Below are 16575 nucleotides of genomic sequence, written 5' to 3' on the forward strand. Positions count from 1 at the left end.
TTCTTCACTGCAGTTTACTAGCAGTATGAGAATGCCTATGACCTATAGTCTGGCTAAAGGATTTTTGCCAATCTCATAGTCAAGAAATGGCATCTTAGTGCATTTTTAATTTACATTTGATGAGCAAGGCTGAGCATTTCATTTTCTGGGAACTGGTTGTTCACCTCTTTAGCCTATTTTTCTAAAAGGCAGGGATATTTTTTCTTTATTTTTAGAAGTTCCCTATATATTAAGGATATTAATTGTTTATTTGTGATATAAGCTACACACAGTTTCTCTCAGTTTGTCTTACTTTATATTTTTGTCAACATAGCTTTCTTTGGAAAAAATATTTATCAATATTTTTCCTTATTGTTTCTGGATCAGTTATAGTTAGGATAGTTTTCTCTATTCCTAAAGTGTAGAAGAATTCAAACTCCCCTCAATTCCACCTTTTAAGTCCATAGAATTTGTAATGGCTTCATTTCTTATGTTTAAATATGATCCAACAAAAATTTATCTGAGTGTGAGAAATGGACCCAATGTTATTTTTTTTTCTTATGGCTATCTAATTATCCCAATATTTGTTTAAAAAGTCTATCTCCATTTCCAGTATATTTTAAAAGGCATTATTTAGAATATGCTTATATTTTATTGATTATATATCCCCAAAGCTGCCTTTAAAGACATCTAAATAATTTCTAGGTTGCCAAAAGGAAAATCTGCTTTTTGTTTTAACATAACTGAAAATAAATGATAGCTAAAACTTCAGACTTGAAGGCATGACCTCTTTTATTACTACCTACAAAGTCTAAAAGTTCCTTTTTTTTGTTTTTGTTTTATCTTTTAGAGGCAGATACTCCAGTAAGGGTTATAAATACATTTTTAAGTTTCTTTGCCATCTTTTCAAATGTTTAGTTTTAACAAGTATAATATATAAGACTGACCATATTTTAAGATTTCTAATATTATTTTATCCATCTATTTATGTTTGATGGTTGTATAATTCTTATGTATTTCATTATGACATAATAGAATGACCTAATCAAGTACGTCAAAACTGACGGGGTTGAGGAACCCTGACTGAGTTATGAACTCAGGAAAACACTACACTTGCCTAAAATACTGTCCTCTTCTACAGTAAACTCACACAGTTCTCCACTCCACAGGACCACTATCCTAGTTCTCCAATGGTCACATATGTAGATACTGAGTAGGCAAGCAGCCATGCCTCCGAGATCACTTGGTGGTAACTAATTGGAATGACTCAAAAAAAAGGAAAGAAAGGGAAAGATGAAAGAAGATCGTAAGGAGTGGAGGAAGGAAGGGGATAAGGAGAAGGAAAGAAGAGGGAAAAGAGAGGGGGCAGGAAGGAGGGAGGGTGGGAGACAGAGATTGGTTATGACCCCAGATTTGTCTTACTAAAAATGGTAAAACACTTCCTAAATGTATAGGTCTTGACTACATGAGAAACACTGAGACCGATGGAGGGCAGAGGAAACAACAAAACAGGAACGCTTGAAAACCATTATGCTACGGCTCAGGCTACAAACCCATGACTGTGCAGCTGTAAGGCCACAGACAAAGCTCTGTCCTGTTATAAGCTTATTAAACTTCAATGTTTCCCTGCTAGGCAATGAATGCTTGTTCAGTTGATATTTTGAAAAAGGAAGAGATTAATAGTGCCTGAGAATTACTGTCCAATTAAGGATCATTAAATTGCTCTGAAAAAATAAGTCTTTCTAATTCTCCTAAATTAAATCAATTGATAAATTGGTTTCAAGATATACATAGGAAAGGAGAAAAATAGAAAATGATGAAAATAGACAAGGTACACTCTTTACACAAGAAAGCAAGGTCCAGAAGTGTATATGCCACCTTTGTGTGAAAAAATCCAGATTTGCCAAAAGAAACTTTAGAAGAATATAAAATAAATGGATAACATTGCTTTGAGCCACAAGGACAGGGGACAATAAGGGATGATGGAGATAAGAATGGGAGTCAGACTTCTCACTCCGCACATTTCTATACTTTGATTTGTCAACCATGTGAATGGACTTCCTATTTAAGAAATAAATTTGTGGACAATCTTGTTTGCTGTTGTCCTTCCTCCATTTTTTCTGTGCTTACAGGTTTATGCCTTTTTTCTTTTAAAAATTCCTTTGCTATCATTTTCAGTGAGGTTTCAGGAGGGAATGAGATAAGCCTAAGTGTTAAATCTACCATGTTTAACGGAAAGTTTCTTTATACTCTTCTAAAATTACAGCTTTATCATTACTTATTTATGGTCTTAGTATATAAGTTCAGTGAAGATTTCCTTTGTAATAAATTGCCACAAAAAGTATATCCAATCCAATTCAAATACATTCATCCTTTTTAGTAAACCAGTTCTGATATTCCTAGAAGTTGTCTATAAACATTCTTCTCAACCCACATCAATCACTAAAATAAGGTGAGGGATAAACCTCTAATTCTACGCTTCTGAAACATGATTTCAAGAGGTCCTCAGAGAACGAAAGGTTACCAAAGGGGTGGAGTCTAACCTTTTATACTACTATGTTCATTTCAACCGTAGTCTCACAAATACAAAGAAGATTCAGAATGGTAGTGACAAAGGTGAAGTTAATTTTACTCTTTTTATAGTTTTGGACAACTAACTTAGGAATGGTAGAAAGCAGGAAAAAGATTAAGAGATCCTCTGGATTTTCCCATTTATTATTAAGCAGAATTCCTTTATGTTTATTTTCTATCAATTACTAATTTATGTGGGGAGTTTTCTATCAAATTAACCTGTCTCTGAAGGAACAGCGGCAATCTTTTCTGTAGCTGATACTTTTTTTTTTTTTTAAGATTTGAGAGAGAGAGAAAGAGAGCATGAGCAGTAGGGGCAGAGGGAGAGGGAGAGAGAGGCCAAGCAGACTCAGTGCTGAGTGTGGAGCCCGACATGGGGCTCGATCCCATGACCTGAAAGTACCACCCGAGTGGAAACCAAGACTCGGACACTCAACCGACTGCACCACTCAGGTGCCCCAGCAGATGCTTGTTTTTTTCGAGCTACTTTGGATTCATTCATCCTACTTCCAATACAAGCTCTTGATTTTTATCTGTGGCTCTACCTCTCCCTATGTTTATGATGAAGCCAACATCCATCTGATTGTGGAGAGATGACAAGTTCAGCAGATTAGACCCTGCATGGCCACATGTATAGATTCAGGCAGTTGGATGCAACGCCATTGGTCATTGAAATGTCTAGACTAGCTGGGACTTCTGGAAAAAAGGGCTTATTCTTTCTTCTTGAAGTTGAACACAATATAAATCACACCTGGAACCAGATGTCTGAGAATAGCTCAAAAATGAAGGAAAGTAGAGTAGATAGAAATTGAATTCTGGATTCTCATGACTGGAAAATCTTAGATTTAGACTTCTCAGTTTTATGGATTACTAAATCCTCCTTTTGGCTTAAGCCATTTTGGGTTAGGTTTTCCCTTACCCACACCCAAAATAAGCAAGGTGATACCTTCCCATTTATCAATAGCTCCAGAAAGAACATGCCATTAAACCTATGTCTCAGGTGCCTAGGTATCCAAGCAAGAGATCAGCATTTTAACAATAAAAACATAATATTCAAGAAGTCATGTACAACTCATCAGAAAATAAAGTCAGAATCAGAGGGAAGAGATTTTTGTAACATAAGCTATGAAGATTGACAAAAGTTAGGGTGGCTTGGCAGTATCTGACAAAGTTTTTTTTTTTTTTTTTTTTTAAAGATTTTATTTATTTGACAGAGATAGAGACAGCCTGTGAGAGAGGGAACACAAGCAGGGGGAGTGGGAGAGGAAGAAGCAGGCTCCCAGCAGAGGAGCCTGATGTGGGGCTCGATCCCAGAACGCCGGGATCACACCCTGAGCCGAAGGCAGACGCTTAACCGCTGTGCCACCCAGGCGCCCCTGACAAAGTTTTTAAAAGTCGAACTGTACTTTTACTTTAATCCATCAGTTGGCATCAAGAGGTATTACAATAAAAAGTGAAACAAAACTCAACACTGCACTATTAGAGAGATGTTGATGAGGACAAAGTTCCTGGTATCATACAGTATTTGCTCTAAAGGACTCAAGAAACACATTTACTTGAAGCCTCAGAACCAGATAAAGTGTGCTCTGAACCAACAAGTATTTGTTTTCATCACATCATAAATATGATTAGACTTTTCTTTCTTTTTTTAAATTTTAAGTAGGCTCCATGCCCAACACGGGGCTTGAATTCATGACCCTGAGAACAAGAGTTGCACGCTCTACTGACTGAGCCAGGCAGGAACCCCCGATTAGATTTGGTGGAATCTTTAACCCTAACATTTCCCTTCAACATAGTCCTTAACATTTTTCATCACACACAAATACAAACAATCCCCCACCCCCATAACATGTTGGACTTCTTAGAAAAAAAGATGAATATAAAGAAATTAATGAGGTAAATAATGTACCTGGTGTGTTGGTAAAACACCCACTGTTCTCTGCATAAAATTTAGAGTATGGTTTCCCCTGGTAGTAGTTAATAGGCCAGGTTAAACTGCTAACTGGCAATTAAATGGTTCTCAGGGTTTTTTTATAATTATGCAACTTTGAAATTATTCTCAGTTTCTGCAGTTCAGACAGTAAGATACAAACTGAAAACTAAGCCTTTTTCTTTGCTTTCAACCTTAATGTAAATTAATAAGTTAAAAACACTTTCTTATCCTTCATCTTCTCCATGCTATGGGGAAAAAAACTCAAATATCATCATCATCATCATCATCTGGACATAATCACTCTCAAAATTTGGTCCAGAAATTCCATCTATAAAGTAAGAGATATTAGAGTAGTAGCATTGAAGAAACATGTGGTGGAATGATTACACTCTGTTATACCCCAGGCAAAAGTTTGGATTCTAGACTAGATGAAGAATGTATTCATCAACGAACTCACATGGCTGTATTTTTGATAATTCTTCCTTGGTCCATTTTCTGCCCAATGCCATGCACGACAAATACAATATGGGTAGTCTGTGATGGCTTGTCTTCTAACGTGGCTTCTTCTACGTAACCTCTATGAAGTCTGGTCCCACTACTTGATGCTGTAGAAAAATTATGATTCTAAGTTTACTGTTTATTTCAGAAATAGCATTTTGACAACAATATATTGAAAGAAATAATAAAGTAAAAAGGATCTTAAGAAAAAATTTCACTGGGCTGGGTGGGGATGAAATTTGTAAGAAGATGTATCTTGACTGGCTCAGATACAAAGTGCTTAACTGGACATGATGCCAAAGCCAGAAACGACAGGAAAAAAGAAAAGGAAGGAGGGAAGGATGGACAGAACACATAAAAATTTTAAAAAGTTCTCTATCAAAAAAAATACCTGAAACAAAGATAAAATAAAAGATGAATGACAAACTGGGAAAAATTTTGTAAAATATGTGCATAATTAGTTAATTACTGAGGTACAAAAGAGAGCTTACTAATCAAAAAGTGAGAAGACAACCGTTCAAATAGCAATATGGGCTAAAGGTACAAGGTAATTCACAAAACAAATACAAATGACTAGTAAACATAAGATAATCAAGCGTATCTGTTATCAAAGAAATCACAACAAAAGATGGAATGCAAAAAAAATCAGTATTAGACTTAACAAAAATTTCTGAAAAATTTATTAATAATGCTCTCACATCTTCCCTCAGGTACCATTTCCTCTTTTCTTCCCTTCAGTCACACTTCTATAAAGAGCTGTCTATTCTGCCTCCATTTCTTGACCTACCTAGACTTCAACCCATGCCAATCTGGCTTCTGCCCCCTCAATCCATCCAAGTCACCAATGACCTCCATTTCACTAAATCCAACAGAAAATTTTAGTTTTCACCTTCAATTGCCATGTTTTATTTTCACATCACTGCCTGAGGTTTGACTGATGCTGTGTTTCTAGAAGTATAAAAGATATTTATTAATCTTGTCAGATATCATTCTAAATATATGATTATCACTGATGAATACATGTGAACTCAATCACCTTAATAAAAGTTTCATTTAACAGGGTGGTAACTGCCACTAAATTTAATACATATTTAAAATATACTAAAAATAGAATTTCAATAGTCTGTATTTTGAACGTAAGAGAAAAAGATTCTCAAAATCTTGACGAACTATAGTAATATTTAACAATTACCTTTAGAAAATCCCAGTTTTTGGGTTACTGTTCTTGCAATTTTAGATGTTGTTGCATCACTATAAAGATACACTTCATCCATACTGTGCCAGTCCACGTGATTTCGACTCAACTTGAAACTATGAATAGCTGTTGCAAAAGGAAAAATTTATTTGAAGGTTGCTCATTTGCGTGAAGAATTATATATAATACACAGATTTTTGAATCAATATTTGAACTCAGTTCAATAAAAAACTGTTTCGCTGAAACAGATATTGATGTGAAGCAAGTAATGGATAGGGACTTAATTTTATAAATGATTAACCATGCTACAGGGAATGTCGACTTGTTAGAACAACGCGCAATAACTGGCTTACCACCATAATTACCTCTAACATGTAGTTAATATGTTCTGATTATTAAAGAACTGCTTTCCCAGGTGATATGACCATTTCTTAGGTCTAAGGGATAATATATACCTTCATGAAAGCCGTCAATACCTTTGACATAGAAACTTAAGTTTCCTTTCTTCTGTGGATTTTATTTTTAGATCTCTGAAAATTTCACTCAGTGCAAGACAAAACAAGACTAAGAGGAAAAAATTATATTTTTAAACTGGGAAGAGAACAACCTAATTTGTTAGAATATATGGTAGTTTTAAAATGGATATGTTATCCATTTTATCCAATTATCACTGGATATTGCTCACCATAACAGAAATCCAAACTTTAAAGATGTTTTAATAAGAAATCAAAATTTTTTCTACTATGATGTTCAAATCAGTATAGTTATTGCATTTCTGTAACTAAGGTATGCCTGGTGAAAATAAGCTCTAAAAAAAAAAAAAAAAGTCAAACCTATATGCTCAAGGAATACACAAGCTCTCTGAGGCAGGTACTATGTCTCGATCATTTTGTACCACTAGCACCAAACAGTGTCCTAGCACAGTGTCTGACATGTATCACAAATTCAGCAACGTTTGTGGAAGCAACGCTATTAAGAGAACTGTCATAACATATTCATCCATTCATAACTTAATAATTGCTATATTCTGAAGGCCTTAAACTTTCTACTCTGTATCTCTGGTATAGAGATGAGAAAAATTCACATACCCATCTTCAGAAAACCACATACTTTAAAATTGCGATACCTGGTTTATTTTTTAAAAAATCCTTTTTAAACAAAATATTATCTCCCATTACATATAAAGACCCAGAGGTACAAAGAGATTAAGTGACTTGCCACAAAGCTAATTACCAGCAGAGTTTATCTATTCTGATTTGAAGATGGGTTGAAAATAACCTCAAGTTAATATGAAAGGTTATATAGCCCTGGTCAAGATCTAAGATCATAAGTCATTTTTATGAAAACCTATTCCCTACTAGAACACATAGAAAAGTAAATCCTTTCAGGGAAATCATTCTTAGCTATGTTACAAATGCAATTTCAAAAATTTATGAAAAACCAATTTATATTTCACTTATCTGTCAAGATACATTACTAACATAGAACACAGACCAAGATGCAATTAATGTAACAAACATTAATAATGTTCAATCCAAAAAAAAAAAACAACAACAAACCAATAACAATGTACAAACTCAGCTTTTTTTTTATATATAAAAGAACTTCTTGTAAATTAGGAAAATCTTTTGCAAGAGTTTAGTAATTATTTACTTTTCTATGTCTGATCCAAATCACTATTTTATGCTTTTTTATCTAATGTTTCTAAACTACATCTTTGTGAAAATAGTGTTGAGCAACATATGCTTAAAACATTTAAACTATAGAACCAAGATATTAAGAGAATAGTGTTAAGCCAACCAAATTTTTTTCCTTTTCAAAGCATCTACAAACTGCCTTAAAGTAAAACATCTTAGTATTGGTGAACATCCCGTTACTGGACCACACACATTATTTACAAATGTTTATATCGCTTATAATTAAGGAACTCTAAGCAAAATAGCACAATGGACACATTTCTAAAAAACTAATAATTTCTATGCTTTAAATGCTGAACACTATAAGCCAGGGAGAAGTAACTACATGGAGAAACAAAACTACAATTACTGTACCTTGAGAACGCTTTCGTTTAAGACCTGCCGCATCTGTACTCTCCTTATATCCTCTCCATTTGAACAGAGAAGGGAGGGAGAAGGGAGGGAGGTGGTAGACAACTAAGAAAGCAAAAACACTGAGCTTCAAAGTAAATTTTAAATGAGGTTTGCCATTTTGCCTTTTTGTTGTATTAACTTTAAAAAATGAGTCATATTTGACAAACATTATTCTAAATGCTTTATTCATATAATTTCTAATTAAAAATCAGTAAAGCAGAACATTAGTTTAATAATGTTTATCAAATATATGCTCTACTTTTATTGAAAGAAAAAAGGCAAATGATACCTAAAATTTATCACTTAAAGACAACTATGGCTCATCATACTTAATGTCCTTGTACAGATAGAATAAAAAATAGGTCATGATATTTTTGTATGCAGAAGGGATTTATAAGCCCCATCTTCACAATACTGAGGTTATTTACTTTCACCAAATTAGCCGACAGCTGATGTGCAAATTAAGAAGGCAATAAATAATATTTTAAACATTTAATGCAGTTTTCTTGAGAAAATATCACAGTATACATTCCATTAGATGCCTTCTATTACTGAAGTATATAATGGAAGCTTCCCACAGAAATAAAATATTCTTTTCACAACCCTGTTTGAGTTGGGAAAAGAATTTTAAAACGAAACCTTTGCCAAAATAAATCAAACTGGAAGCTCTTTAACTGGTTAGTGATAAAATAATGAAAGTTAGTAATAAATTATAAAAAAAAAGTCACTAGTAAAAATGCATGCTGTGACACCTTGTAAACATGAAACAGACAACATAAAGCCAGATAGACACTTGATATTTGGCAAATCAGTAGATAACCTTAAAGTCAACACTTGCCCTGCTGAACACTGATAGTTACATATCAGTAAATTTCTTTACATTTTAAATAAGCATTTAAAATAAATCCACTTGAAATTGAACCTTATAAATCAGTTTTTCTTTTCTTCTTCTTCTTTTTTTTTTTTTTTTAATAAATCAGTTTCTTAACAGTTCAGGAAATGAACCACAAAACCTTTATGACTTAGTTCAAATTTGTGTTCTAAAACATTTGCTTTTTCATCCTCACTCCCTTCTACATTAATGTGACGTTCAAAGGTTAAATACTGCTCAAATATGAATATATTTAATTCCTGTTGTCCAGTACTAAATACATTTTAAAAATCTGTTGTATGTATAGATGAAATATATTCAAAGATTTGTTCAATAAAGGTAACTGAGAAATGCTTACAAGGTACTTAATAATTACAACTATATGTAATTAGATGCCTACAGACTAGGATTAAAAACTGGGTTGTAACATTAAGATTATAAAAACATTTCATTGTTATAGAGGGGTGGAAAATGACAACTGAAACAATTTTCTTCATTGAAAAAGTTTCTTCTCAAAGATGCCTTCTGGTCAGTTATTGAGGAGTAGATGCACCACTTGCAGGAAACATTTTTAAACAAAAAATTCTTTAGGATAAAGCTAAATATCGAAGTAGATCAAACTGGAATAAATTTGAGACTTTACTACTCAAAGAAACAAAACCTAGATTTTATATATCCACTAGTAAAACTAACATGTGCCAAATCCATATTTACTAAAAGAAAACTAAAATAATAAAAAAATATCATTAGTAAAAATGTATGCTGTGACATTTGGTAAGCATGAAACAGCCAACATAAAGCCAGACATAGACTTGATATTTGGCAAATCAGCAGATAACCTTGAAGTCAACATTTCCCTGTTAAATATTGCTGGTTATATACCAATACAAAATGTCTTTACATTTTAAATAAGCAATTATTTAAAAAATCCACTTGAAACACATATGGACCATTTGACTACACTTCAAAATTACGCAAACACTTTCACAAAACTAGTCAAGATATAAAAAAGCAAGGCTTTTCTTTCTGAAGGAACAGTACAATTTAGGGATTAAAAAAGACAAATACCCCAATATCCTAAAAGTAGAGAAGTACATTTATTTAAAACATTTTCACAAAATTAAATAGACATGGTTCTTTACCTTCCTCTTAAATTCTTATTTTCACTTGAAAGTCACTTGCTGTATTTGTCACAATATCCCATAGCATAGTTAGAAAGCTTAATTTTTTTCAACCCAAAGGACAGAATTAGGGGTACTACTGTAAGCACAGTAGAGACAAAAAGTATTTACTATCAATCCAACAGGGATCACCATTAAATGAAATTCAAGTGTTAGAAAGCATTATTCAAGTTTTTCCCCTAAAATAAAGTTTTAGTTAGGAATTCTTATGTTAGCAAAAATATGCATAAACTCAAAATGTTAACTTATTAAATGCTAACAATTAAATATTATTTTATATACTAAAGCCTTACATAACAATGAAAAAGATTTTAAGTACTATAGCATTTCTAATAGATTTCCTTACTAATCCTTCTCTTAAAGGGATTTTCTTCATTAAATAATTCTGAAAGCAGAGTATCAAAAAAGGGGGTTGCTGATGACATACTAATCCCCAGAATAGAACAACTCAATGACTTTTCCCTTTCTAAAAGCTGGTAACCTGGATAATCTCAACTTCAGGGAAAGCAGGTCTGCACAGCTCAAACATGCCAACTGTAATGAGAAAACTCCCAGCAACCTTCTTGGATCTCAGAGAAATTAAGTTAGGTACATGTACAAAATGTAATAACTAAAAGCTAGAAGATGGAAATCCTCTTAGTCACCAAAGAGGGAGGAAAACGAAAGCTGGTTAGAAAGGATTAGCAACTCCCAACTCCTCTCACGTTTTTGACTTTTGCAGTTCTATATTCACAATTTGGGATAGTCTTATCTAGCAACAGTGATAGGAATAAACACTTTACATGCCAAATTGTTAAATGTTTTAAGTCCTTCAAGATACACCAACGCTTGTGATGTCACAGTACCCCAAAATAGCTTGAACGGTAACCTATCCATGACTTTATATTGATAGTGTGTGACTCTTATAGATAGCATATAGTTAGGTTTCACATGCTTAATCTGTCAATCTCTGCCTTTTAATTGGAGCATTAGTTCACTTACATTTACTGTAATTACTAACATGGGTGAACTTAGGTCTACCATTTCCCATTTATCTTCTCTTTGTTCCATCTGTATTTTGTTTCTTGTTTCTCCTTTCCTGATTTCTTTTGGGTTAATTAAATATTTTTTACTATTTCATTTTAATGCACCTACTGGACTTTTCTTTCATAACCTTGACACTTAAAAAAATCATCTTTATTGAGGTATAATTGACAAAAGTATAAGGTATTTAACGTGTACATCATAGTAAATTGATATACATTGTGAAAGGGTTCCCCTTATCTAGCTATAGTTAATTAGACCCCTTAACACTTTTGAAGAGCTCTGATCAGTTATTTTGTAGAATGTCCCTTGAGTTTATTTGATGTTTTCTCATGATTGGATTGATATTATGCATTCTTTGGTCAGGGTGAAGTACAGGACTAACCCATTTAGTTTAACCTTTTTAAAACTGATTATTGCTTGGATAAATTACAAAGTGAGTCAAACACTAATCTGGCACCATGTTCAAGTATTTTCAAAATTACTTATTTGAAGGGCTGATTTTATTTGTAGAATTCATCCACAGTGAAACTCTAGACTTCCATTTGTTAGGCTGCTAGAAGGTGGGGTGGGAAGAGAATCAATTTTTATTTTAACTCTAACAGAAAACAAAATTTAGATTAAAGTATCTAAATCACAAAAAGTAATGATGCTTTTACAGGTTATCTTTACTTTTACGCTAAAAAAGTTATGCTAAACCTTCATCAATCTATTTCAAGGCTTACTTTGAGATTAGTAGGAAAATTAACAAGGAGAAAATATTAAAAAATTCAATTTATTTGTGGCATCAGCTACCCTAACCAAAACACAGATAAGGTCAGAAAGAAAAGGAATTATTTTAATGTCCTTCAAGGCAAGAACTCTGTTTAGTTTCTTTGAAATTCCAGAGGAAAAAAAATTCCACAGAGCACTTAAGAGTTCCTAGATACAATATTTTAAAATGTTTTTAATTATTAAATGGGATTTTTCCAGAAAGCCATATCTGAAAAACTCCACGTCACTGTGATTGCAAACTCTCTGTATTCCAAGTCTGTTTGCAGAATATCTAATTCTGTATTCACTGTTTACTGTGTTATCTTATACTCACTCTTTATGACTACTCTCATCTTTGGCTTTGTCTTCCCCAAAACTTCTTGAGGGTCAAAACCCTGTATCTTTCACAAAAGTGCCTAGCACAGTACTATCTGCACATGGAAACATTTAAAACCTCCTGACGATATGAAGAGTCAAGGCTTTCTCATATGTACATGAGAAAATTTAGGTGGAAAAGAAATTTTTACCCTAATTAATGAAATATGAAATTTCAGAAGGTTGGAGGTAAGAAGCAAAATAAAAGATTATGTTTTTATCTTTGCAGATATGGTAAATTTGATTTTTCTAACAGTGGTGGCTTTTTGGACAGCAAATGTTCTTTCCTTAAGACCAGTGATAATTTTCAAATGTACTACAAAATTTCCCATAATCTCCAAAGTGAAGTATCACATCTTAACAAAGAAATGTGTGTTTCACATAAAAAAGAATAACAAGTAAAATGGCTGTAAATTTATGACAACAGTATATATACTAAATTGAACTTAATCGTTAATAACGACATATGCTGAAGCTTTAGTTACATGCCACAGTATATTTTAAAAAACCATTTTTTCTTCTAATGAACCTTAAAGAATCATCATTTAGAAAGATCACAATGCAAAAATGTTCTAACAGCTTAAAATTTTTCTATTACTAATGAGAATTTTGCCAGAGTATATCCTTAAAGCTAGCAAAAAATATTACTGTAATACCCTAAACTGACACTCTAGAATCAACACACATACTCAAAGACATTCTAAAAATCTACTCACACAAATACACCATGTTCTTTATCAGACTTAATTTAAATGACTGACTCATTAAAATCAGGGCACTGTGAGGAAAATTGAAGTATCCTGCCATACTTAACATTCTGATAGGCAGTAGAAGTAAAAAAGACACACAAAATTCTAATTTTTATTGTAATAAAAACAAGATTCCAAATAGATATGATCTAGAAATTAAACAGAGCTGATGACTAACTTCTATAAGATAAATTAGCAAGAGGAAAAAGAATATTTTGAATACAGTACAAGAAAGGGGAATAATCTACTTATATTTTTATTTTTTATACTCATCCTTTTTCTCTTCCAAGCTCTTAAGTTTTTTCCCCCTACACTAATAATAAGGAATTCGAGTGGCTAACCTGGGTTTGTTAAGATGAACTGCCATTTCTGAGGGAGGACTGAAGGAGAATTAACAGAAAGAAGTCTAGAATTCGGCCTTCTCCACCAGCAATCTTAGTTTGGTAGTGCTGATGAGCCACAGCTTTCCTCACTTACGTAGACTTCTAATCAACTAGACACAAAAGTTATGTTAATTTGGTATAAACTAAACTATACAGTTTCCTTGTTTGTGTCATGAATGTTAGCATGTGTGTGTGTGTGTGTATGTGTGTGTGTTCAGAGAGAAAGAGAAGGAGAAAGAAAAGACTTAGGATGTTTGTTACTAACAATAAGAAAAAAAAAATAAGCCAATTTAAAGCTTATTGTTTTGCCATTAATTATGTCATGTGAACAATTACTTCCAACCACATAATTTTTTCCAAGCTGCGTTCTGTGAATTACTTGATCAATACTGAGTTTTTCTGCTTTAGAGATGTTTTATGAGAAGGGGAAAAAAAAATCACTAATTCATATTTTAATTCACTACTTTCAACAGGGCTTGCCAAGAAACCTCCAAAATAAAGGCAAGCACAGAAGAAGAAATATTATTTTCGAAAAAAATATTTTAGAAAAACATATTTTAGAAAAAAATATTTAGAGAAATCTACAAATTCTAGTCTACCTATATTATTATACTCACCAGAATAGCTGATCCCACTGCCTGCAGTAAATGGAACAATAGAAGTATTTTTAACTTTACCACACATTTTGAATTTTACTCAAGATCAGACACATAATGAAACATGGCAATCTTGGCTATTATATAAATATTTTAAGTTATTGCAAACAAATCCAAATGCTGAGTAAGGGAATATAAAGAGTAGACTTAAAAGTTGATGGGGTTCTCAATATGGAGACAACCTAAAGGTACTTATACAAAGGAAATTAAGTGTTGTTTTTTTTTTTAACTTCAGGAAAAGAACCAATATTAAAATATTAACGAAACTGCCCTTTTGATATAATGACAGATTTTTTGTAGATTCATATTTCGTTGGTAATTACAAACGACTGAAAAGGACTAATTCACAGAACATATAACAATTTGTACAATAGTAAGTTATGTTAGTGTCATGCCAATGAACACGTATATTAAGTAAAATAACAATTGGGACAGTTTAGAAATTCATAGCAGTATTAAATTCTAAAATAATAAAATGTTTAAATCAGAAATTTTATAAATTCTAACACTCATGAATTACTATGCAAAATTAAGAACTACTCTAAACTTCATCAGGAACTTACTTGAAGTTACTTGTAAGTAACTTGAAGTTACTTACAACATATTAAATGTATTAATTGGTCTTACCGTCTTTTCCATCTATGGATTTTGACACTTCAATATCAAAATTTTCCTGCATCTGCTGACCTCTAAAACAGCTGAGATGTTCTTGCTCAATTAAATTACTTTCTTCTTCTTCTAGAGGCTGCCAAGTACCATCAATAAACCACTGTCCACGCATTACTGGTATTTTATCTGCCTCTGAAAAGAGAAAACACAGAATTCTACATTTTAGGATACAACCTCCATGAAAGAGACATAGTAACTATAATTTTATGTTTTGTTGCTACTGTGGCAAAAACTTCCATGACCCAGCAGAATCATTTAAAGTTTTAAATTTCAGATTTCAAGCCATAGTATATATTTTTTACAGTATATCATTTTATTTATATTGGATATGATACACAAAAATTACTTTGGCATTAGAAAGGTAGATGAGCAGTTATCTTCGTAACTGAGGCCCTGAGTAACCCAAATTAGTAGGCGATGGGGTTAAGACAAGTTCATGCAAGACTCTGGTGATAGTTCCAATGTCTTAGAAAATACTGATATATGCTCCCAGAAGTAATTCAGAAATAGTGTGTGTGGTAGTAGTGTGTTGCACTTTTTAGGGCTGCCTTGAAGGTTACAGACTCCCAGTTAGAATATAGGAATAGCTGATACATTTAATTGTAGTAAATTCCTTACCCATTTTAGAAAAAAATTGAGTAGAAAATTTTCTTGAAAAACTATAAACATTCCTTTGATTATACATTGTTCCTATAAGCCTTCCTTCCTTCCACCTCTCCCCTCCCCCTTCCTTTCTTCCTTTCCCTCCATGCCCAGTGTGGAGCCCAATGCAGGGCTTGAACTCAGGACCCCAAGATCAAGACCCAAGCTGAGATCAAGAGTTGGGATACTTAACTAAGCCACCAAGGCACCCCTATTTATTTTTATTTTAACTAATGTAACTGTCAGTTATGTTTCCTTGAATCCTTTAAGATTTGTAAAAAAATAAAGCAAAAAAAAAAAAAAATGGAAATAAACCCTAAAAATAAAAAGCAAAATAAAACAAATGAACTTAATTATGTAGAGATTTGGTGGTTTAACCATATACAGAAAAATTATTTCAAGTGGGTTTAAAACACAGTAAATTTTACGTATATATTAGGATACATCCTGTAAACAAAAAGAACTACAAATACATCTTAAGCCTGAATTTTGTTTCCTTGAGCTTTTTTTTTTTTTTTTTAAAGATTTTATTTATTTATTTGACAGAGAGAGAGACAGCCAGCGAGAGAGGGAACACAAGCAGGGGGAGTAGGAGAGGAAGAAGCAGGCTCCCAGCGGAGGAGCCCAATGCGGGCCTGGATCCTATAATGCCGGGATCACACCCTGAGCCGAAGGCAGACGCTTAACGACTGTGCCACCCAGGGGCCCCTGTTTCCTTGAGCTTTTAAAAATGTTGCTCTACGGTAGCTTTTCTTGGTATATTATTCTTGAGAAGTCTGATATGTCTATTTTTTTTTTTTTATAAGTAAAGTGATCTCCTGCTCACTCCTTACCCCAGAGGACAGAAAAAAAAAATTGCCTTTAAAGTCTAATATTTTTGACTAAGAGTTCATTTTCTGGATCAATCTGTCCAGGTGGGCTCTTTTAACATATAGATTTTAGTTTTTCTCTTGTTTCTAAAAAGCTTCCTTGGATTATGGTTTAGTCATTAATTCTGTTCCACTGAT

At 32.9% G+C, this 16575-nt stretch overlaps 1 protein-coding gene across 2 annotated transcripts in view; it reads right to left on the reverse strand.

The window, feature by feature from the left end:
* Positions 1-16575, reverse strand: part of DDHD1 (DDHD domain containing 1) — an 89155-nt gene that overhangs the window by 40470 nt on the left and 32110 nt on the right. For both annotated transcript variants that reach the window (XM_040641847.1, XM_040641846.1), the window contains exons 2-4: positions 14885-15058; positions 6174-6302; positions 4941-5088 (exon numbers count right to left, since the gene is read on the reverse strand). In XM_040641847.1, the coding sequence (XP_040497781.1) occupies positions 4941-5088; positions 6174-6302; positions 14885-15058 (451 nt within the window). The remainder of the gene's footprint in view (positions 1-4940; positions 5089-6173; positions 6303-14884; positions 15059-16575) is intronic.

Source organism: Ursus maritimus, unplaced genomic scaffold (genome assembly GCF_017311325.1).
Source record: "Ursus maritimus isolate PB19 unplaced genomic scaffold, ASM1731132v1 scaffold_25, whole genome shotgun sequence".
NCBI classification, from domain to species: domain Eukaryota; kingdom Metazoa; phylum Chordata; class Mammalia; order Carnivora; family Ursidae; genus Ursus; species Ursus maritimus.